Source organism: Pogona vitticeps, chromosome 1, assembly GCF_051106095.1.
Source record: "Pogona vitticeps strain Pit_001003342236 chromosome 1, PviZW2.1, whole genome shotgun sequence".
NCBI classification, from domain to species: Eukaryota; Metazoa; Chordata; class Lepidosauria; order Squamata; family Agamidae; genus Pogona; species Pogona vitticeps.
Window position 1 is genome coordinate 180203072 of NC_135783.1, and position 24102 is coordinate 180227173.

General features: G+C 41.6%; 1 protein-coding gene across 2 annotated transcripts in view; it reads right to left on the bottom strand.

Annotated features, from left to right (window-relative positions):
• The window catches only part of PARD3B (par-3 family cell polarity regulator beta), a 621722-nt gene that overhangs the window by 40974 nt on the left and 556646 nt on the right, over positions 1-24102 (bottom strand). For both annotated transcript variants that reach the window (XM_072978456.2, XM_072978451.2), the window contains one exon: positions 17852-17931. In XM_072978456.2, the coding sequence (XP_072834557.2) occupies positions 17852-17931 (80 nt within the window). The remainder of the gene's footprint in view (positions 1-17851; positions 17932-24102) is intronic.

A 24102-nucleotide genomic window follows, 5' to 3' on the forward strand; every position in this document is an offset into this window, starting at 1 on the left:
TTTCTTTCTTTCTTTTTTTTGGACTTACATTTCTGTTTTATTTCACATTTAAAGCAGGGTCAGTCCATTCCTAATGTGTTGGGCAAGGTTGTCTAACTATGTATTTAGCATTTGAAGGGCCAGGAGATCTGTATGTGCCATATTGTCCTGGTGAGGGTGACTGAGTAAGTATAAATGTAACCAGTTCCTGATATGAGAGAGAGAGAACTCTTCTGCTTGGCACAGGTACAATAGAATATGGAGTCAATCAGATACAGTACCAGTGTTGACTCACCATTGAACAAGTGGATCTACTCTGGTTGGGGCTGGCAGCAGGATTCAGACAAACACATGCTTTCTGCACCTGTCTCACAATGCTCTTTTCACCTGCTGTTTCACATTGCACCCATGTCTCTCCATTTCTCTGTCCTTGCCTCCGCCTCTGTTCTGGAACCATGAGTATCTCCCTCGTCATGCATGTGTGTAGGCAAAGATGATTCATGCTTCTGCCTCATTCAGAGCTTGGGAATTTTATGCTTGTTTTCAGATTACAACTCCAAGACTCCCTTAGCCACTGTGCCAAGTAGCCATTCTAGCCAGCAGGGTTAAAAGTCCCCAAAATACCTCCCCCCCCCAAGCTCTGGGCTTATTCAGCGATTACCTTTGCTGCCATTACCAGATCCTTCTCATAGCTGGGGCCGCCACTGCACAGAGTGAAGTGGTCCTCCCTCCCAATGCTTTGTTTCAGCTGCCGTCGCCTCCTCTGGTGGCAACTGGATAAGGACAGGCAGTTGCCCCTGCTTCGCATTCCGGCTGGCATGTACCTCTGCCACGGCAGAGTGATGTGGGAAAGTCAGAGAAGCCTTGGGTCACTGCATGTTCCCAAGCCTTGTTTATTTGGGACCCTACAGAAACCTACTAGCTCATTTTTTTATAGGTAAGCCAGAAATGCATGGTCTTGAGATGCTGATCTTAAAAACTGCATCTCACACGTCAGAGCCAAGGATTTATCTGGCATAATCCTTACGACGACTCTAGAAGGTAAGTTAGGTTAAAATATCTCTGGCCAATGGTCCGTCAGAGAATTTAGCAGAAAGTAGAAATTTGAATTTCAGCCTTCCAGGTTTGGAATGATGCCACTACACCTCAATGTCTTGGGTAGCTATTTGCCTCACTTCCTCTCCAGTTTTACAAGACAGCCAGCAGTTATTCAGTCCCCCCTTTCTTGCCTGATTTCAGAGTCTGTGCTGACAATGCCACCCTTGCATTTTGTAGCACAGTTCTGCAATCTATGGGGACAAACACTTCTGTTTTGAAATATAATCTCTTCGTATTTGCATCCTGTTCTCTCCCCCACCCCCAACCCAGGTTCATTCATCCTGATTCAAACCATTTCCCCTTCCTTCCTGTCCTCTTCCATTAATGTTTTGTTTCTCTAAAATACCTGGTTTTCACACTTTGTTCTGAATGTCTTTTATGTTGACTCGTATGAAAACCTTTGCTCACCAGTTTGTGGTTTATACAAATGTACCAATTAAGGTACAAGGTGGGTTTTTTTCTCCACGTTTATCCCTTTTTCTATTTATTCAGCTGCTGAGTTTCAAGAAACTAATTGATTTTTAAAACTTCCACTTACATCAACTGAGTCTTTTTTTTCTAAGGGAGAACTGAGATCCTTAAGAAAGCAAATCTTTCCTGTTCATTTCTGATCTTACTCTACATCTCCAAAGTATTCTTCAGGGACAACTATTTTCTCTCTCGTTCTCGCTGTGTTTTTTCTCCCCTCTGCTAAAAGTTCTTTAGTTACTCCCTTGGAGATTGCAGATCTGGTCAGACAGCTGCACCTCATGACTTGCTGCTTTGACCTGCTGACCCTTTGACTTCTTGGGAAAGAATGAATTTCACTATAAAGGTCCTAATTTGGCTTTCCTAAAAAGCAACTTGCTAATTACAGGCTTTGTTCTACTTTAATTTACGGAAGCATAAATTAATCCTCTTTGTTGCCAAAGTAAACCCCTCTCTCTCTCCCCCCCCTTTCCATTTGTGTTTTTGGTCAAACTTCTATGTGTTGGGAAAGATGTCCTCTGAATTCAGAAGCAAATCCGTTTGGTAACATGTGAGAAGATATCCATCTAAACTCAGAGGTTATTTCCCCGCTTAGGCAGTTGGGACCTTAGCTCAGCAGGACTGTGACTAAAACAACAACTGGCAGATTGCCTTAACCAGCTCTGACAACAGCAATGACCAGCTCTTTAAAATGTTTTCCTCTTTGTTGCTGGTATTGCTTGCTGGTAACTGTTTCTTGCTGTGGTAGAGAACAAAGAAAGAAGAGGTGCAGGGCCTACATTAGGGGAGAAGCATGAGGGCCAATCTGGATTTTAACTACTAAACACTTAGTAATGAACATGCTTGAGAACCAGTGTGGTGAAGGGGATACAACTACACATGCATTTGTGAGATTAACATTATGTCTTTCTAACTGGAGGGGAAAAGACTGGGGAGGGGGGAACCCATAAAAAAAACAACAACGCTGAAAGTAAAACAGTACACAATGGGCCAAGTGAGTGGCTGTGCTGCTTGGTATAATTTCTGGGTTGTGCTCTATAAAGGTAACTTTTCCAAGATCTGCTCCCAGGGTTTGTGTCCAAATTATGTTGCTCTAGAATGCACGCAATGGCACTTGGGGAGCACAGTGTTCCCTTTTCGGTGGGAGTAAGTGGGCAGGGGACTGGGCAAAGCAACACCCTCATTGCACAACTAAAGGAGAGATCCTTTGCAAGCATCAAAGCTCCTACAGCCCTACACAACGTCCATTGTAACTCAGGTCAGAGGCGTGCAGATTTAAAACAAAAGCATTTGGAGAGAGAGAAAAAATCAATCCACCCTTGAATTTTACCTTCCCCCTTCCTCCACCATTTGCCTCCTGTACTACATCCAGCATTTCTTCCTTAATTCATTGCCCTTTAGATCATTTGCTGCAACCTTTATTTTCCTTATGTTGTTTGGCTGTTGTCTTTTCTGTGCCTTTCACAAAGATGCTGGTGACTTAAGTTTTGTAATTATAATGAGACTTTTGACAAAATCATTATTATTCTCCCCTCCCCCTCAAAAAACCTTCTCCGATACTGACATGTGACACTGTCAGTTTAAAGGGTTATTCACATTAAATCTTTCATTGCCTGAATTTATGAGATAGGAAAGATAAGGTGATAATCAGGAGATAAGTACTTTCTTTAAGAGTAATTCATAAAGAAGTACTGTATTTATTATGAAGTACTGCATTCAAATATGGTGCATTTTATATAATTATGGTTAATTTAAAAAGCGCACTCATTCCTCAAAGTCAGTTTCTGGGATCCAACAAATACAAAGCAATTGTCTCACTTTCATTTGGATATTTCTCAAGAGTGGAAGCCATATGTTTTTAAATACAGTGGTGCCTCACTAGACATTTACCCCGCATGACAGTTTTTTCGCTAGACATTGACCTTTTGCGATCATTATACCGATTCGCTAAACTGATTCCTATGGGGGAATTTCGCTGGACAATGTTTGGTCCCTGCTTCGCAAACCGATTTTCGCTAGACGACGATTTTGACAGCTTCCTCCGCACTTGCAAAAAAGGTGTCTTCGGGACCTAAGCTTCGTAAGACAGCTATTTAAACAGCTGATCGGCGGTTCGCAAAGCGGCTTTCCTATGGCCGATCTTTGCTAGACAACGATGATTCTTCCCCATTGGGACGCATTAAACAGGTTTCAATGCATTCCAATGGGGAAATGCTTTTCGCTAGACAATTATTTTGCTAAACAGCGATTTCAGTGGAACGGATTATCATCGTCTAGCGAGGCACCACTGTGTACTAGGTGAGTTGTAGTAGTGGGGTTAGTACGGTTTCTACATATGCCCAAAGGCCAACGTGGAGATGGCAGCTGCCTCTCGGTTCCAGTCTCAGCACATCTAAGTAGTAGGGTGGCAGTTGATCTCAGTGTGCCTTTTAGTAGCACTATTTCCACCAAATGAACTGAAAGCAGGGGTCAACTTGTTTCTCACTGTGCACTGTTCACTTGCAGCTTTATCAACTTTGTCACAGTTCTGGCACTAAAGCTTCTCACATCTTTCCCCCCCTAAGCAATAATCACTCATGTTCTGCCTTAAGACCTAGTTCTTTAAAGGTGATGAGGGGCTAAAACCTGTTTCTGTCTACAGCACACCATCCTGCAGGTCACAAAACAAAATAGCCTTCTGTTGAAGCATTACTAGCATTCCCATGGAGAGCAGTGTGGTGTAGTAGATACAGCGTTGGATTACGACTCAGGAGACCCGGTTCCTATTTCTGCTCAGCCATGGAAAATGTCTAAGGGGTGACAGTGATAAACTACCCCTTCAACAGAGTACTTCCAAAACTCTATTAGACCTGAGATAACTTGGAAGCAATGTGATAGGATGTAACAAAGAGTACCCACTGGTAATTGAGCGCTAAAGTCCCCTTCTTTCTGATGCAAGCTCACTGCAGGTGACTAAATTTCTGCAGGCTAGTAACACTTGTGGGGCTTATTTGGGTCTGAATTCGGCATCCTGCATTTTGAAAACTGCTATGTTGAGGTAAGTCTATATCCTGATTCATTTGTAACTGATCTCCTTATCCAATAGGAGAGTCCGCTGGAAATTCTGCTGCCCATGCCAAATTGGATCTGGCCACTATAATGTTTTAGTGGGTTCTAGATGGGATTACTAACATTCTATTTTGTTTGGAAGACCTTTGGAGACCCTCGAGGGATCTAGCCTACAGAACAGGAGTGCTCTGAAAGTCACTTCCCTAGCAAGGGCGCGGGTCTGATGTTACAACAGCTGTACTGGCTTCTAGTTCATTTCTGGGGACACATGAAAATGATGGTTGTCATTTTTAATATTAGAAATAGCTTGGGTCTGAGATAATAAAGGAATGTGTGTGCTTTCTCCATTCTGAAGCTGTCGTCGTGCTCAACTCTTTTGGAGAGGGGGTACTTTTTTGCTATGTGTCCCCCCCAACTGTGTAATAAGGTGACACATGGAAGAAATGCCTTTTTTGTGTGTTGGCATCTAGGCTGCAGAAGTCCTCCAGGAGAGGTCTTCTGCCATGTATTTGGCTTGCGTTACCCTGTTAATTGTGTGTCCAAAAAAGGTGTTGTTGTTTTTTTAAAAAAAGAGAGACATACACCCCATGTTTTTCTTAGTATACTTAAGTTGTTTTCCTCATCATTTTGAAAATGGAAGTACGGGGTATACATAGTACATCTACTCTTCATAAATACATCTAGGACAGTTTTCTATTTAGAGATGAGTGGGATTGAACCTGAGACTTCTTCCATAGAAAATGTGTGACCTGTTACTTATCTGTGACTGTTCCCCCCCACCAAATAGGAATGAAGACAAATGTGGTACAAGTAGCCCTTCGAGACAGGTAAATCTTTATAACTCCAGATATTGGCAGGGGGAAAATCTTAGGTATCACCCCACCAGGTATTTGTCTTCAGTAAGCAGAGGAACTCAGAAATCAATTCTCAGCATGAGGATCAACTGGAGGAGGAGGAGAGCGAGTGAGCGAAAGAACATAATCTCACAGCATCTATTGGGGCAAAATATCTAAGCAATGACAAATTTATTATGCACCTTTTTATCAAGGCCAGTAAGAAAAGAATAAAATACAATTGTCGTAGTATACTGCTGAGGAATATGTAAGATAGATGATCAGTTCGAGGCTGGAAATGAAACATGGAGACAAGCAGTAGTTATACCAAGCCTGCATCTGCATGTAACCTTGCTAGAAAAAGAAAGGGGGAAAATGAAACGAGATAAAGGGGAAAAAAAAAGCAACTGAAACTCTGCATCTTGTTTCAAGCTCATGGAGGATATTCAAAATGGGAAGGTGACTCCATAAGACAAATGCCTCCTCCTGAGAAGATTAATTTTGCACAGTGGCATGGGAGAAACTCATTGGGCAGCATGTATGCAAAAGAAAGGACATGAATCTTTAAAAAAAAGCAGGGTGATTATGAGCATAAAGCATTATTTCAAGGTTTGGAAAGGAGGCTGAATATTTGCAAACACAGCAGTTGTGTTATAGTGTCGACTCCTTTGTCTCAAGTTTATTTAACTCTCCCCTGATATTGCAAATGTGACTCTTGTGTCATTCACTGAACTTTTCATATTGAATGGCCAACCAAGAACTTCAGAGTCTAGAACCCTATTCAGGCATTGTAATTTGGGTACCCGCCACACTCACCACTCACTCTGCCCTGTCCTCCATCACTTCCATCACTCTCCTGCATGTGGATGGCAAAGAATCTAAGAGCTGCCCTAGGCATGCACACCTTCCACATGAGCCTGGAAACCTGGAAAGGGAAGGTCCCAACCCATTGCTAGTGCAGGAGGATGGAGGGAAGGGGGCTAGAATATTTCCCCTTTTGAGAGTGAATAGTTCCAAAACATAATATATGAGCAGGGCTTAGATATTTCTTCTTAACTCCAGTTTGCATTTCCGTTTTGGTATGCTGATCAAAGAGGGGGCTGTGGCCATACATTGCTGTTGGCTTCCCTTGATTTTCTTCAATGTTCCAAAACTGCTTTGTGCCATGAAAATGTTCTCTTTAATCACCTCAGTTTTACTGTACCTTGGTGTCCTTTATATTACGGAAGTGTTGTTCTTGAGTCAACACAAGGACTAAGAAGAATCGAAACATTGATTTTTTTAGAATCAGCATTTCTTGCTGGAAAGGTGGTGAGGCTCAGGAGATGCATCATATTAATATTGATCATTAAAGGTCTTAGTGACTGACCTCCTTTTGTGCTTAAAAGTCTGTTTCTGGTTACAAATGGAGAAACTTTCTGCAGCCACAGACATCAACCCTTCACTGTCTTGAGATGCTCCTGGCTAAACCTATCCCTTGAATTAAAGGAATCTTCTATGAAACCACAGTGCAAAGGAGAAGCAAAAAATTAAAATAAAATAAAAGCAACAACAGCAGTCTCAGTCTCTGGGCAAAAAGACTGGATTCAAAACTGTTTTCTGATTTTATTGATAAAATATAAATATAGTACTTAGAATTAAAATTATGCAAAGCTATTTGCATATTACTAATAGAAGTCGGGGGATGGCATAGGAAGGGCTCAAAATAATTTTGCAGATAGCTTGCTTCATCGTCTCAGTGCGAAAGCAGCACTTTGGGGCTGGCAGGAATCATGCTATGTTCTTTCAAAGTGAGACTTAACATTGCTCAGTGCAATTCAGCAGTAGTTTGCCTTCGAGCCCTGAGGCAACTACGGAGGGTGAACTCTATCTTTCCTGCAAATCCTTGGCTTTTATTCCTGTTCTCCCCTTTTAAAGATTAAATAACACCACCCCGGTGTGAGAAAAGGTATCCATCACTCCTGAGCCCATGGGAAGGCCTGACTTAGCAGAAAGTTTCCCATGAAAGGTTGCCAAACGATGACCATAAACTTCGATTAATATTAGTTTTTTTCTAAAGGCTCACATGATTGATTCAACTGATTCTTGTTTATTTTCTTTTACAGCTTTCCGTAAGAGCAGAGAAGTCATGCCGGGTTAGAAGCCTTGCTCCATTAACTCTGATGGTGAGTTAAAGTTGCCATTATTCAACAAACAGAGCAAAACAAAACAAAACAAAAAAACCAGAATGGAAGGGAAAAAGTCAGAGGGAAACTCCAGGCAAAACTGCTGAAATATCAGCAAGTCTGAGTCTATTGGTTTGGAACTCCAGCCAATACAGAGTATTCACACCCACTGCCCCCGCCCCAATATACCTCTTAAATCCTGAAAGCAAAACTGTGAGAATTATGTGATTGCTGATGAATGCTAAATTGCTGTGAATTATCATTGTTTACTTGGTAACACATCTCAGTTTTGTATAGGATTTGCCCCAAATTGTATACCTGAACTGTATACATTGTGGCCTCATGGCTCATTTGCCCTCTTCACAACTCTCTCTCTCTCTCTCTCTCTCTATGTGTGTGTGTGTGTGTGTGCGAGAATATGCCATCTTATTTTGTTTTTGTTGTTTTAGTTACAATAAAGAAGTATGTGTCTCTAAAACATTAGATTTCCCCCCTCTGCTATTAAAAAAAAAGCAATACAGAATTAATATGATTCACTTGTTACACCACTAACGAGGGCCACACCACTTTTATGTGGGTATTACTTTTGCCATTCATGTTATCTGAAATGTTTGTGGCTGCTGCCCCTGGTTAAAGTTGTATGTATGCAGCTTGAGAGCATGCCACAAACTAATAAAAGCTCTTAAGAGTGTGGGTGCATACTTCCCATATTTGATGCTGGAAACCCCAGCATATACAAGACTGTTTTCACAGACAGCTGCATCAGTGCCCAAAATCCTATTGGATATTGAGGTCAATTCAAAGGAATTGCAAAAGTTGTTGCAGTTAACTGCAGCAAATTGACAATGTGCCAATAATCAGACAAGTAATCAGGCAAACCACTGACATGAATGGCACCTTGTTAATAGCCATGACAACTTCTGTAGCAACTCTTGCATATATCTAAATAAATATAATAAATATAAATATAAATAAACACCTTGTAGGATTCTAGCCGGTGAAGTGAGAAAAACCCTGACACTATGGCAAGCATAGTACTGTGGTGTAGCAGGCATTTGGGTTTCTTTCAGCTTCCTCATAAATTAGGAATCAATGGAATGAACAACACCATTGCAGTTTACATCTGGGTCACAACATCCCACCTTTCCCATAGACATAACTGAAACTGGGAAATATTTCAGAAATCGTTTCTGTCTACTCTCAAAGCAGTTTTAGAGCCAAATAGATAAAAACTTTGACAGCAGCCATAGATTCCCTCCTGTCCATTTCAGAGGTCAACCAAGGCCTTTCTTTCCAGCTTTTGCTGCTTCCTAGCATGGCTCTTGACAGTAATTCATACCCATTTCATTATTTTTGCTAATGTCCACATTGTTGTCACATGCCCGCAGTCCTCCAAGTAACCAGCCCCAGTTAAAGGCAGACTCATTTAATAACACAAAATGCAGTAGCAGAGAAATCCAAGCAATGGCCCTTCTTGGATGGTGTTAGATGGGGAACAGGTTTGTGTCAGGTCAAAGCCTCCCTCAGTGTTGGGTTTGATTGAGGGCATCCAACAAGGTGGTTGCCACAGATAACATCTCCCAGCATAAATGTGAAAGTATATCCACAAACTTTAATTCTAAAGTATGGGGCCATTCGTTAGTCAGTTTCATTGTTATACCATCACCTACATGTGCAAAAGGTGACAAAATGGCAGAGGCAGAAGAGGGATTGTGTTAATGGACACAATTACTATGTACAATAACAACAGTAGAAAAGGAACCATGAGGTAAAATGTCCAGAGCTTTAGTAACACATGAGAAACAACTGTAGATTTACTGCCCAAAAATACAGCCTAAGACGGTATTAACCATCTTGAGATTCTAGACATGAAAACAGACTGAGGCACTCAAGAGTCATTGCCAGGTAAGCACCGAACACACATTTTGGAACTGAGGAACACATTCTAGGTACAGTACATTACTTGCCCAATGCAGTCACCTGGTTGTCTTCAGGACTAGTAGAGACGACCTACAGTGACTGAAACCTGAATGGGAAATGGGCATGGAGGAAGGGGTCTTGTAATTCCACCATGGTCCTGATCCACACCCCACACCCAACACATAGTAGAAAAAAACTGAGAAAAGGCATGAAAGACCCACATCTAAGGAAAATTTGACTTAGGTATTGAGACAGTCCTTTGGATTGAGTATATTTCTGCTTTTTTTTTTTAAAGAAGTCTACTTCTCCTTCATATTGGAAGGTAAAGGCATATGTGCCTGCCCGAGTTTTAAGATGGTCAGGAGAGGCCTCTCTCTTGGTCCTGCCACCCTCACAGGTGTGTTTGGCAGAAGAGGGTCTTCTGTGCTACTACTCCCAGACTCTGGAAGTCCCTCCCACAGGAGACCAGACTGGCCCCATCTTTGCTGTCCTTCCACAAGCAGGTGAAGACCTTTCTCTTCAGGCAAACTTTCCCTGAGTGCCCGATTGCCTGTGGTTTGCAAATGGATCGTTGTACTTTGTTGCTTTGAATCTGCTTTGGTGTTGATTTTGTTTACCATTTTTTATTTGTTTGATTCCTTTTAATATTTGTATACTTAATGTTTTTAGCTTTTAAATACTGTCTTTTAATAATGTAAGCTGCCTTGGATCCTTTTTAAGTAGTAAAAATATTTTAAATTCACAAATAAATATTACTAAGTGATTTTTAGAGACCACATTGAAGGGTACATGCCTTGAGTGTTCCAGATTTCTATTACTGTTGAACAGTTTAAAGCTCCACATTCTGTGAAGTATCAACAGGTAGAAAAGGAAATCCTATATAAGTCAGAAATAAGAACAAAAACACTAATATTGATTTGCTTATTTAATAAACAGAATTTGGCACATTGTTATAGAAATTGAAGACCGGCTGGTTACAAACATCTGGGTCAAGTGAAATCCCCTTTTACCTGTATAGATTCGACTGCTATGGAATACCTTGATGAATTCATAAATTCTTTCCAAATGCCTATCTCAAATGCAGATACAGTGGGGTCTTGACTTAAGAACGGCTCGAGTTAAGAACATTTTGACTTAAGAACCACTCTCATAGGAAAATATTGACTTGACTTACATACTTAGATTTGAGTTACAAACTGAAAAAAACCCACGTGGGAGGCAGGGAAAGTGCAAAATTTGAACTTTCAGTTAACTGTTGGCCAGTGAAAAGGGTGCCTGTCTGCTTCCTCACTCCTCCCAGCGTTTAGAGAGTGGATTGGGAGACAGTCTTCAGACTGCCTGGTACTGTACTGCCTGGACTGTATTTTCCCTGCCTTCCCTGACCCTTTCTTGACCTAAGAAAAAAGAGAAACAAAATATCGCCCTCTAGTGGTCAAAGGCCGAATAGCAGCTTCCCATTAGTTTCTATGGACGGAAAAGAGCAGATACGGATCAAATGGTTCTCAATGCATTCCTATGGGAAATGCAGATTTGACCTGAGAACTTTTTGACTTGAGAACCACCTTCCAATACGGATTAAGTTCTCAAGTCAAGACCCCACTGTAAAATGGATGATGAGGTTCATGGCCTGATCTGAACACTGATTAGGAAAGAACAGGTTTGCATTCATGTGAACAGTTCAGTCCAAATGCCCAGCAGAAGCTGCAGTCAAAGTAATAAACAAGACGTTAGGATGAGGAAGGACTAAATGGAAAATAATATTGAAAAGCCTCCAACATCACATCAATCAATAGTACAAGCACAGCTGGGTACTATATTCAGTTCCAATGATCTACTACAGAGCATATGTAAAAGAAATAGAGCATCTTCAGAGATGAGAGGGAAGACAGCAGTGGCTGCAGGACTAGGAAAGACTTGGGCCTGAAGGGAGAGATGGAATGGAACAGATCCTATTAAGCAGGGAGAGGAAATGAATACAGGAGGATGCAATAAAAGGACGGAAGGAAAGGTTGGGGCAGACGGGCATATTGGTCACTGCTTTCAGCTGCTCTTTTATGGAAGTTCAAAATGAAGAAAGTTGTTTACAATATTTAATTAGCCAAGGGAGCTTGCTGCTCAAATGGACAGTTGCTAGACAAGAATTTTTAACGATTAAAATGGTTATTGAAAATGTCCCATTACCTGAGGCAGAGAGGAAGACTGTGGGGAGCCAACTGTGCTTTGAAGAAAGGGAGTTCTTCTGATATTAAATTAGCAATTTATGGCCCACATTAGTCACAGATGTGAATGAAAGAGATTGCTTCAAATGTAAAATCCCCTTTAAACAAGAGTGTGTCATTTAACCATTCAAATCCACATTTAAAGAATGTTAAAGCCTGAGAAAACGTTTCTCATAAGAAAGATCCAATAAATTCAGTCAGATAGTCTTACTGCTGTTTAATATAAGCCTTAGGCTTTAGAAGAAAGAATTACGCTTAAAGCACGTGACAGCAAGTCCAAGAAACAGAATGGGAAGTAAAACTAACAACTGAAGTACTTCTGAATTACATACACAACCAAAATAACCTTCCACACTGTCATTTCAGCTTTTTTTTAAAACAATACCCCACGAATAAACAATCTTGAGTGTCCAGTGTTCAAAATGGTGTCTATGTGAGAAAGTGGGTACAATTAGGTTGCTCAGTTGAGAGGCTGCAGTGTTTCGCCATAAGAGTGACAAAGCACCTTAAGGGCTCGACCCTTTCCTGTAAAATATGTCAGCAGGCTGGAAAGTATGGGAACCTGGCATACCCTCAAAGCCATTCAGCAGACCCCACTCAGGATAGTGAAAGAGTGCTGATTTTGTAATGCTGATCAAGGAAACAGACCATACTATCAAGAATCAGACCCCACCTGCCTTGAGGTAGGAAAAAAAATCTGCATTTGTGAAGGAACCAGGAAGAGGCACTAAAACCGACGGACTGATCTCTTCTCTTCAGAAGCGTAGGCTCTGCTCCACAGGAGATGGAAACCTTCTGCCAAATGAAAACATTTGTTTCCCTTCTGGAATGAGCCTTGAGTATTCTGTGCCGAGGAATTGGATGGGACAGCTAATGGCACGGTGGAGAATTTGCTTGGAGTGAAACACGAGAGCCCCTGCCTAGAGTCTGGACGTAACTCAACAAACGTCCATGGGATTACTTTTAAGTGATGACAACAATAACTTTTGAGTGAGACTCATGTCACTTCCCACTTTCAAACATTATTTGGGGGTAATGTTGGGGATTTTCCCTTCCCATTTTTAGGACTTTAAATAGATTTTTAAAAAAAACAAAACAAAACAGTAATTTAAAGCACAACTAACATGTTACCAATGAAACAAGGGACAATCAACTGCATTTTTATACAGTAATGCTAATTCATGAGATTTGAAAAAAGCACGTCTAAGTTCTGGGTCTGTTTTATTATGGAGGCACCCTGCTGCAGAACTAGGAGTAAATATATTTTTTAAAAGTACGTCAAAGGGGCATGGCTATGTTAGTCTGCTGCAAGAATGCCGTGGCATCTGAAAGACCAACATACTGTATTTTGTATAAGCTTCTGTCAACTGGAACCTACTTCATCATATGTATGGAGTGGGCTCGGGTGCATAATAGCTTACACCAAGTGAAGCTTATTATCTTTTAAGATTCCGCAAGGCTCATTTTAGTTTTTTAAATTTAAAATTATGCTCCTTAAAGAAGCCTTTATTACCAAACTCTAATGAATCTCTCAAAACCGCCTTCCTGTTTGATCATTCCTGCTGTCCTTGGTGTGTTGATTATGCTGTCTTATCCATTTTGCCACTCTTATTTTATTATTATTATTATTACTTCCCTTACCGTTTACAAGTGTATTTGTTTTATTATTGTCAACTGTTCAGAGTAGTGCCTTGCTCTAATCAGGTGGTATAAAAGTGAAAGTAATAAATTAAATTAAATTTTAGATAATAAATGTCTAAAATTTGGTGAAGATGGAAAACCCCATAAGAAATTTGCAAGTGTCTGAACATGCAATCCCAATTCTCACACTTGAAATATACACCCCTGAATGCTGACAGTCACACACTGATAGATAGCTGTCAATGTTAACTTATAAGTTGACAATTAAGAAATTCACATGTTAACCGATATGCACATGTGAATGCTGATAGAAGACTTTGGAGATTTATTATAATGCATGTAAAGATTTTTACTAGCCTTTGAAAATGGAAGAGTAACTTTTAACAACATGCTCTGACTTGGCCAAAATAAAAAATGGCAATATTTGCAAAGGCAACACATATCCTGTTACCAGGGAAAGCAAATGCAGAATTAATTGGGCATCATGGCTTGAATCGCAACCCAGTGAGACCAGGTTCATTGAATCAATGGGGTTATATAAGGTTTGGACTCAAAGTTCAACTGTTGGCTCAATGGGTCTACTTGGGTTGGGTGTAGCAGTTGAATGTATGTCTACACATAAAAATCAAAGATTCCTTACTTGAACAAGAAAGCATTAAGCATTGTATGGCTTGTGTAGGGAAAATGGGACCGTCGTTCAGGATGATGACTACACCCCTTCTTTGCTCGCGAACGGTACCAGGTTCCACCTCTGGAACCTCCATTTAAAAGAATCAGGCAGCAGGGAACGGAAGAAGCCTAAGACCTGGAAAGCTGCTTTTACTCAAGGTGTAATAAGACAGGAGGAAGGAATAACATGGTATGGTTGCACAATGTAACTGGCTGGCCAGTTATGAAAGCTGTAATGGGTTAAGGCCACGTACACTGTGTCTGTGGTCTTAACAACATGTTACAGAGAACTATCACAGAAAGGCAGCATAAAGTGAATGGTCAGAATCCAAGGGAACCTGAAAATAAAGGAAATATATTTTATCTTCATTGCTGGCTTATGGGAGAAGGAACGGTTGCTGCGTGTTGCTGGAGCTGCAGGTTCCAGCCATGGGGCCAGGCTGCCTCTGTGCACCAGAAGCTGTCTTTGCTTCAGCAAAAGGGTGAACAGTGCAATTCAGTGATAGGAGTATATTAGGATGTCTGCTTAAAGATGGCTAGGTTATCTTTAATTGTTTTAATTGTTTTGGGATTCCACTGGTCCCAAAACAATGTATTCTCATTTTTTTTAGCATGACTCCCAAGAACTATAGAATGTAAAATCCCCAAAGTTGCTGTGGGGGATGGGGCGGTTTACATTCTATAGTTGCCTGGAACATCCAGCAATTTTATATCAAATGTATTTCCTTCCCTTTTAATACAGTATTATATTTTAAGGCTATGTTGAAGATTCCATGTTGGGGGGGGAAGCTCTATGTGTATATACTTAAAATAGGAGAGTCAACTACCAAGGGAACCCACGTTCTGGAGCTAGAGCTGAGTTCAAAGAAAGAGGGTGGATATACAGTGAAGAAATCAGAAAGACATCCCGCGGGGTTCTAAAGGTGGAATCTGATTTGTGTTACAGCAGCACACAAAGGAAGAGCAGAGTAAGCCTGTTTGTTGGAGAATTTAAACCCAATTCCAGGAAGGCAAGGGGCCTTGGAGGGTTCTTACCGGTCTCTGCCTCCTGTATGCAAAAGGCAGAGTGCAGAATCAGCTGTGATACAGGATAAGGCAAACGTGAGTTTGATGGGCAAATACGTCTGGCAGAGGATGGCTTCCTGCATTCCTATGCCTGATTTGTCAGGTATTTCCAGCTACCCAGGATGATATGTGGAAGAAAGTACCACTATGAGCGCAGTGTAGTCCAGGTAGTAGTTTGCGAGGGGATAGTAGGTTGTATGCGGCATGGACTTGATATAAAAACAAGATGGCTGTCTAAAAACAACACTTTCAGAAAACACTGACGTCATACCATATCTAGAAATTGTGCTTAACTCTTGTCGGGCTTCTTTAGATGCAAAACTACAGGGTCCTTCAACACCATCAGGAATATTATACTGGGTTAAAAATCCATCTTACTGTCCTTTCCTCTTTTTACCATCTTGTTCCTGGATCAACTTGCTTGCTTTAAGAGGCAAATATTTAATATTTCTTTTCTCTCCATCCTTAGTTTCCTTCCCAACACTGCACCAAACCCTCACACTGTACTGAAGTCTGACATTCTGACACAATTCCTAAGAGCCTTTTTGTATTGTGATGCCTCACTGGTTCCTAGGAAAAAATATATATTTTCTGTCTCAAGGTTTCTAGAACAGGAATGCCTGCCTTCTTGCCAACATAGGCATGAGAAATTGGTTGCAGGGAAAAGTGAAGGAAGACAGTAAGTGATAGAAAATTGCTACTAATGGCCTGTTTCCAGGATTTTTATTTAATTACGCTGTGTGAGCGTGGTTGTATGTTTACAACAGCTTTTTAAAAATTTGGAAATGGAAGGGATATTCTAGAGCGTGTATTTCTAGAGTACCAAAGGCCATTGGGTGTCTCCCATCTCTATGATCTTCTGCAGGATTTGAAACCAGGTTGAAGGTCTTCTGGGGACACTTTGACTTCAGAGAAGCTGAAACACCTGCTCAAAACTGAGACTAGATATACTGTGGATAATAGGAAAGAAAGCCTAGTTAAGGGCGGAAAAGGAGAAAGTAAAGGGCAATGTGCATGGTTTGAAGTGTAGAGGTCATAGTTTATCCATTTTTAATAAAATTAATAAGAACAAGAAGGTAGGTTTGTTTGCTGCATGACAGTCACAGAAACCGTCCAGCAGGTTCCTGCAATCAGTAATGTTCCCTGTGTCCAGAACATTTTTGAAAGTAATTTTTTAAGTTTGTGAAAAGATTGAACAGTCACACAACTTTTTTAAAAAAAAGAAGAAATGTAATTTGTACCTGTGCAGCACAAGTGATTAGATCAGATTAGACTGTTCATCTGAAACAACCATTCTGCAGGCTGCTCTAGTCAATTTTCTTCTGGGGGCAGTGGGGAGCAGCCGAAATTTTAAGGACTGATCAAACCGTTTCCTTGTATGTGTTGCCTGGAGCGACCCTTCCTCTTGCAGCCATGCTGTTACGAAGCTAACAGGCTGGATCAAGGCAGAAGCTCAAAATGTTGTTTTAAAAGAAAACAAAACTTCACGGATGTCACTGTTCTAAAAACAATTATGAAAATAACACACTACCCTTGTTACTAACAAGTTACTTCTAAAAGTTTTTAAAAATATTTAAAGAGGCAAAAAATGCCTCCCAAATTTAGTGAGCTATAGTAATGAGAAATGTTATTCAATAGATCTAAAAAATGTAAGGTTGTTTCCATTTTAACAATAGAAGTAACAATGTTGTTACTTGCGGTCTGAAAAATAATGAGTAATGGTGTTGCATCTAACATAATTCCAAGGACTGGATCAGGGCTGGCAGGAATGTGGAGAAATTGCTACTGTTATTCCTCAGAGGCAGACATCAATAGACAGCCTGTAGAAAAGAGTGACAACCTGAAGATGGAAAGGGGACAACAGTACTGTATTAGCAGTCCATCTCCAACAGCAAAGTGGCAGATTTCCATTTTGCTGGCTGGGACGATGGGGCCAAAACTGACAGTCAATAAGCTATTAGGGTGTCAGCCCCACCCCAAGGGGGAAAAAAGTTTGGGAATGATAGGAAGAAGGGAGGTTCTAACTGTTCTTCTCACTTCCAGCTGTATTTGGCCACTGGACTACATCTCAGCAGGGCTTTGAAACATCACCTTTTGACGACTTCGGAATCACGTTTTCCAAGTTCAGAATCCTATGCAGGTTTACTCAAAAACGGGGCTTCTTGCATTCCGTGGGAGTTCCTCCCAAATGTGTAGGTATAAGATTGCAGCCTCAGCGCATTGCTGTAAAGTTGTGAGAATCGAATTTCCTTCAAGTTGCTCTGGAGCCACGAACTGAGCTGTGTGACTGGTGCACTGGGAGCTCCTCACAGCAGGGTTCTGTCATTGCTCGCTATGATTTTTATCACCCACAGTCTCTGTTTCAGTGAGGCCCTGCTAAGACCCCGCTATAACTCTCCTAGAATAAGCTTTCCTCAATGTCATGTTCCTCTCCCAGCAGATCATGACTCTTGCTGACATGTTCATTGAAAGAGACTTCACTCTTCCCCACCACAAAAATTGGCTGTCTAAATTATTAACACAGCTATAAAGATGGCACTAAATCATCAGCAGAAGGGCAGCATGACAAAATTGCAACATAATCTCTCGTTTCATTGCCAGATGTCTGTTCGATGCAGATTTTGCTAAACAGTGTGATGCCACCGGGGGGGGGGGGAGATTCCCTCTGTGTCTATGGAGGGAGTGCATGCGTACATACTTGTACCTATAAGAGAGTATGGGCTTGTAAATTTAAAATACATCTTACCTGGGTAAGGAAGCATATTGTCTTTCTATGCCTTCAAACTGGAGATGGTGCGAAGTCCCATCTGGAACTTTTCCAGGCACCTGTAGAAAACAGCATGATGAGACATGAAGATCAATTAGTCAACCCAGTTATACTGACAGTGTTTCTGAAAATGATAATCAGAGAACAAATGATGCTCCAGCATGGCAAAATCAACAAAGAAGAAGTGCTGAGGCTCAAGAGAAATCCACATTCAATCTTACAACTATTAATATTTTTTTTAAAAAAAAATGAGACCAAAAGAGGGCTTATGTTCATCACTGCCATCTCCTTTGAGAGCAGCAACTAGAGGTGCCATGAATGCATTTGGAAGAAGGAAACAAAATGGAAAAAAATCTCCTGTATCAGCTTTCCTCAACCTGATTCCCTGTAATGGATGTAATACACTACTATTACCATCAGCCCCAGGCAGCACAGACAGTAGGACAGGAATGCACTGTTGGGCTATGACACATCTGGAGGGAACCAGGTTGGGGGAAGCTGTCCAATATTTCTCAGTCAATTTTTTTAGAGGAATCCAGAGCAATACTGCATAAAAGGATAACAAAATGGGCTACTATCTTGATTCAAAGGCAGGGATGGAATTTTCAGATTTTTTGAACTCTAAACTCTGTAATTCTCCATCCTGGGAGCTTGATCTAACAGGAAGACCTCTTACACACCTGTTAATGTGGCTCACCTGGGAGAAAGACCTCAATTGGAGGGCTCAGAGGTTTAGTTAGGCCAAGCCCTGCTCAAGCTTCCTGTTTCTGCCCCAGCGCTATCTGCAACCTTTCTTTCTGAACAGGAACTGGGGTGGAGTTTTGAAAAACTGGCAATCCTGTACTTCTCCACATCTTCTCTTTTCTCTCCCCCTTACTTCTTTTCCCCCTGGATCTGAAACTAGTGGTGCTGCAGTCACAGTAAGAACTGCTTTCAGAGAAGTGTGGAAAACACACACAGTATGGAGGACTGAGTCAGGAAAAGTAAGGAAAGGTTTACTATTAAAATAAAGAACATACCCTCCTTCTCCTTCACCACCAACTCAGAGCTTTTTTGACACCCCCCCACACACACACTTTTAACCATGAGAGATGAAAGATTTAATGCAACAGAACTCCTGGTGTGCCACCCAGCCTCATTAATTCCTCTGGACTCTACACCAGGGTCACTCCAAAGTGCACAAATAGCTTGGGGCTGGGGTTCTAAAAGGGACCAGACTGGGGGAAACTGCTGTAAATCATTGTTAAAATCTACCATAGGTTCCAGGTTCAGTTCAAGAACATTATTAGCCAAAAACGGAAGCTAAAGTTTCTGAACTCCTCTTTGTAATTACACTGGGAGAGAGACAGAGGAGGGATGCATGGACCCAGGGCTCATACACATAACAGTAAGGCCTACTGCACTTTTTCTGAAACAAAAAGTATGCCTGTTGATGGCTCTAAGCAGGGGCCATGAAGCTGATACCGTTTTAAGCAACATACTCCTGGATTTCCACTTTGGCTTTGACTGTTGTGTTACTAATGGGGTTTGAGGGCCAAATTTTCATTTGAGAAAAGAAACCATCATTCAGCAAGTGGGTGGGCAGCTCAAACCAAAAAGCCAGGGCGATACTGTCTCTTTAAGTACCAAGAATCTTTTTCAGAGGAAGCTGTATTCCTGCTCAGCAAATGCAGAACCTTCAGCCACTATATTCTCTGCTTCTTACACTGGTACGAATTTCTACCCTGGTATTGCAAAATGCCAGTATCAGCAGTTTTACAAAGCAATATAATAAGAGGCCATTTAAAATCTTTCATCTCTCCCCCACCCGCCCATAGATTAATGGAATAGGGGAGGATTTAATGTCTTTCCAAAACATGGTTAACAATTTATTTAAAATAAAAGGAAGGATAAATTGCAAGAGTCTTTCTGCAAACTGATTTTTATAGTGTTTGTTTTTTTTCTCTCACTCTCTAAAGCACAATGCATACACAATTTAAAATTAACACATTGCTCATGTTCTACAGGTAAAACAAGACTTCTTCCAGTCTTGTAATTTATGCACAAGGCGTCAAATTCTGCTGAAGAGATTTAAAGGATGATGTGGTGGAAAGGTCATGGATAAAGATTATTCCCTTATAATTACTAATAATATTCCTGTGTTAATAATATTCTCTTGGGCAAATTCACAGAACAAAAAAGAAAAGAAGAACGAAGCAGTGCTTCTGAAATATTAGGCGGAACTCATGGATGGCAGGAAGAAGACAGAAGGTACTGAATGTTCTATTGCAGTTAAAAACTTTGAAGTAACTAGTTATAAGGCATTTAGTTAGTTACTTTTGGGAACAGTGAGGTATACAATGTCACATTTCATAAGAACTTCAACAAGTAGACTGAAAGTTATCATTTGCAGGCAATGAGTAAAGCTTTTTAGTTACTTTCAAAGGGTATTTTAAGGGGCATCTTGAGAGAAAAAAATCAAGTTAAGCTGGGTCTGTGACTGCATAATAAATAGAGAGAGAGAAATTAAAGTTCATATCATTCTCTTATTAATCTTAAGCTGTGACAGTGCAATGTGTCAAGAGATTGGGAAAACGAAGGATCATGGACTCTTGCTGTCCTGGAGAAAGTAGGCTTTGTCATTGGTACCTGGGATGAGCAGGCTGAGAGAAGTGGTGGGATGCCCACCGGTAACTGGAAGGCAGTTACAACTGTGACTTATGCTGTGAGAGACAGCTTCAAGGCCGAACTGGGCTCATTCCTTGGTACTAAGTTAATTAGTAAATTGATTTCAGCTGAATGAGATGAGGGTAATGAAATTACCATCTTCTTCATGAAAGTTTGGGGAAACTCAATGCCTGATCAGAAGATTATCTGGAAAAGTCCGGAAGCTAAATGTTTGGGTATAAAACGGGGAGAGAAGTTACTTTAGCTGACTCAGTTATCTCTTAGGGGAATGCTATGCTCATTTGCTACAAATTTTGTGGATTGAGAGGCCTCATGGCACAGTGGTTAAACTGCTGTACTGCAGCTAAAACTCTGCTCACGACCTGGGGTTCAATCCCAGGTAGCCGGCTCAAGGTTAACTCAGCCTTCTATCCTTCCGAGGTCGGTAAAATGAGTACCCAGCTCGCTGGGGGGGGGCATGTGTAGCCTGCATAACTAACTTGTAAACTGCCCAGAGAGTGCTTGAAGCGCTATGGGGCGCTATATAAGCAGCACGCTTTGCTTTGCTTTGGTGATACTTAAAACGAAGCCTTACCTTCTACCAGGAGTCTGTATGTTTTGTGGGTATGGTGGCATTCCTACTTTGCAGGGTAGTTGTAAGAGTAAAAGTGCTTAACCTTGTGGATTTTGGGAAATCCCTGGAAGCACTGCTTAATCAGGTGTTGAGAGGGTGTCAGGCAGGAAGATCTCAGCTGATGCACATTTGATCCTCTCGGTTTCACCCACATGATGACAGACAGGGTAGTGTGTCTGAGTGGTTAGTATGGGCCTCTCTGAACCCTTGTCACAAAGTCCCCCAGTGCGCAAAATGGGGGAGGGGAGAGAAAGACTTTACTGCCAATGTCCCCTAGCTCCCACATCACAACACTTATGGGGGGGGGAGGAAGAAGAGGACAGTGGCAGCATCAGCTGCATCGCCTTTCCTCACATGGAGGAAAGCTTGCAAAGTCTTGGCCCTGAGGACCTCTGGAGCCTGGCATTATCCAGACAGCTGACTACGAAGTGGCTGTGCTGTGGAGGCAGGCAATGATCTGAGAAAAGATGACAGAGCCAGCAGTCAGCTAGGCAGTGATGAGTGGCATGGGGTGGGACGGCTCTGCCACTGACCCTCGTGCTTTGTTGAGAGAGGCAACCTCTTCACTCTCTTCATTAATATTAAGGCTGTAACTAAGTGGCTCCTTTTTTAAAAAAAACCTACTCCTTGCAGGTTCAGGGAGGGAAACCTGCAGCCAGCAAATCCAGGTCCACCATTTCCCCATCAGTAGAGGTTTAACACCATAGCTATTAAAATAGCTTTAATCATTCTGATAGCTGCTGAAAGGATAGGAAGATAGTGGTCCTTTGTGTAACACATTTTTTTCTCCTGGACCAGTTGGGCTCTTTTTAAAAACACCAATGTTGGAATGGAGGGTGGGCAAGTTCGGGCATGGACTTCATTCATAATAATAAACTGATTATTTATTGGTCTTACAGAGGCATGGTTGGGGCTACCTTGGGGTTTTTTAAAGGAGAAAGTGGGATAAAAATAGTTTAAACAAACAAATAAATAAGTATTTCTTGTTCTTCTGCTGGTGGGTAAAGACTTTTCTGGCCTGTCACTCTGTCCACGACACCTCGCTAGGTGCCTCATCTAGAATGCAGGAGTTATTTAAAATATGAAGGGCGGCAGTGAAAGGTGAAAGGTGTCTTGCAAGCGGGCCTTGTTTCACAAGGAGAGAACGGTAGAAACACCAGTCTGCCGCAGCGGCCTAGGAGAGTTTTAGACATTTACTTTCCAGAAATGTAATATCGGGTTGGTGGGCAGCCTCAGCAACTTTGAAAGGCAGCCAAGGTTCAATAGAGTTTGACACACATTTGCTTTTTGACCCTGTTCACATGTCTCACCTCCTCAGACAATTCCAGTACATTGGAACAGGGAAGGGGGGGGGGGAAACACTTACTGGCTGCACCCACCTCTGTGGCTTCTTTGCGGCCCTTGGCATGTTGGAGTGCAGCCAGCCTTCTTCTACACAGCGGCACAGTGGCAGCTTTGAAGGGCTGATGCTCGTAATGGGAGTCTCTACAGCCATGCCGCCAAGGTGAGCGCCAAAACACAGGCGGCTAAATTGATCTGTCTCTACAAAAGAGTCCAGCATTTTCCATCTCCAGCAGGAGCTGGTCTTTTGCAAAGCCAATGGATCATAATTGCCCATCTAGCTTCTGAGGGAGAAGCTCATGAGTCTGAACTGCCCATTCAAATTCAAACAAATACTTTCCATAGAGATAGCTCACAATAAGGTGTGGTTATTGGGGTAAAATAATCTCCCCTAGAGATTCTATGACGCTTCCAAGTATGCTCAGAGGAGAGGGAGGGAATCTTGAAGGACCGGCTAATCAAAATGCTTACTCTGAAACCTTGATTGTTCAGGGCTGTCTGGGGATGGAGAGAGCCTTCCTGAGTACAGCAGGCTAACCCAGCTCTTGAAGAATGGTGAGTGACAGCGAGGGCGTAATCTTCACTCTTCGGAGCCACGTAGTACATACCATGTACAGGGGGAAATCTATGCATTTGGCACCAGTCTTAAGGTAATTTCCTCCCTTTCTTTTTTTTTAAGGGGAAAAAAGCTGTGAATAGTTTCTCTCTTCCCCCCACCCCATGTTTCAAAAGAATCAGCAAGAAATGTTTCTAGAAAACCCACCCACCAATAAATAAAAACAAACAAACAAACCATCACTGGAATCATTGTTGCATTTCAAATTTTTGCAGATAGGTTGTTTAAATAACTAGGACCTCTGCTGACAGACAACTGTTGAACATGGCCCTGAGCTTGTCACACACGGGTTTGTTTTGTGTGTGTGTGGGGGGGGGGGGGGAGGGGAAAGTGGAATAAAGTCATAGTCTGAGGCAAAGAGAAGACAGAAAGCCTTGGAAATACTCCGCTCGATTGTGAACAACCGATTTATAATGTGCTGTGGCTGAAGATTTACAAGAAAAAAAATGGTGTACAAAATAACTCGTTGAATATTATAAAACATAACGGTAGTTTGATGAAGATGGCTTTGCAAACCTACAAAAATATAAGAAGTCCAGCAGCGAAGAAGACTTTGAAGAAAACTGGAGGGGGGGAAGGAGAGATTGAGAGAGAGAGAGAGAGAGAGAGAAATCCCCTGCCAGTTCTGTTTGTATATATGCTCTGAGATACAGTTGCCATAGAAACTGATTGTGGATACAGTTTTACAAAATTTGGCTCCACACCGCTGATGTTTTCTTTGCTCAGGGTAAACTGGCCACTAGACTCAAAGAGAAGGCTTGGATTCTGTGCCTTTCATTAGAGGAGCAACTAAAAGCTCTTTTCCCACCATCTGTCTAGACACAAGTCAAGATCAGTGAACCAAGCAAAACAAAGAATATCTGATCGGATTTTAAAAAGAAGACGAAGGATGAGGAAAACATATTAATTTAAGGTACTAAAACTCAGGCTGTCATTTTGGCTGCTCGTGCTAATAAATGACTTTTGCATGGGTAATTTTATTAGAATACAGTT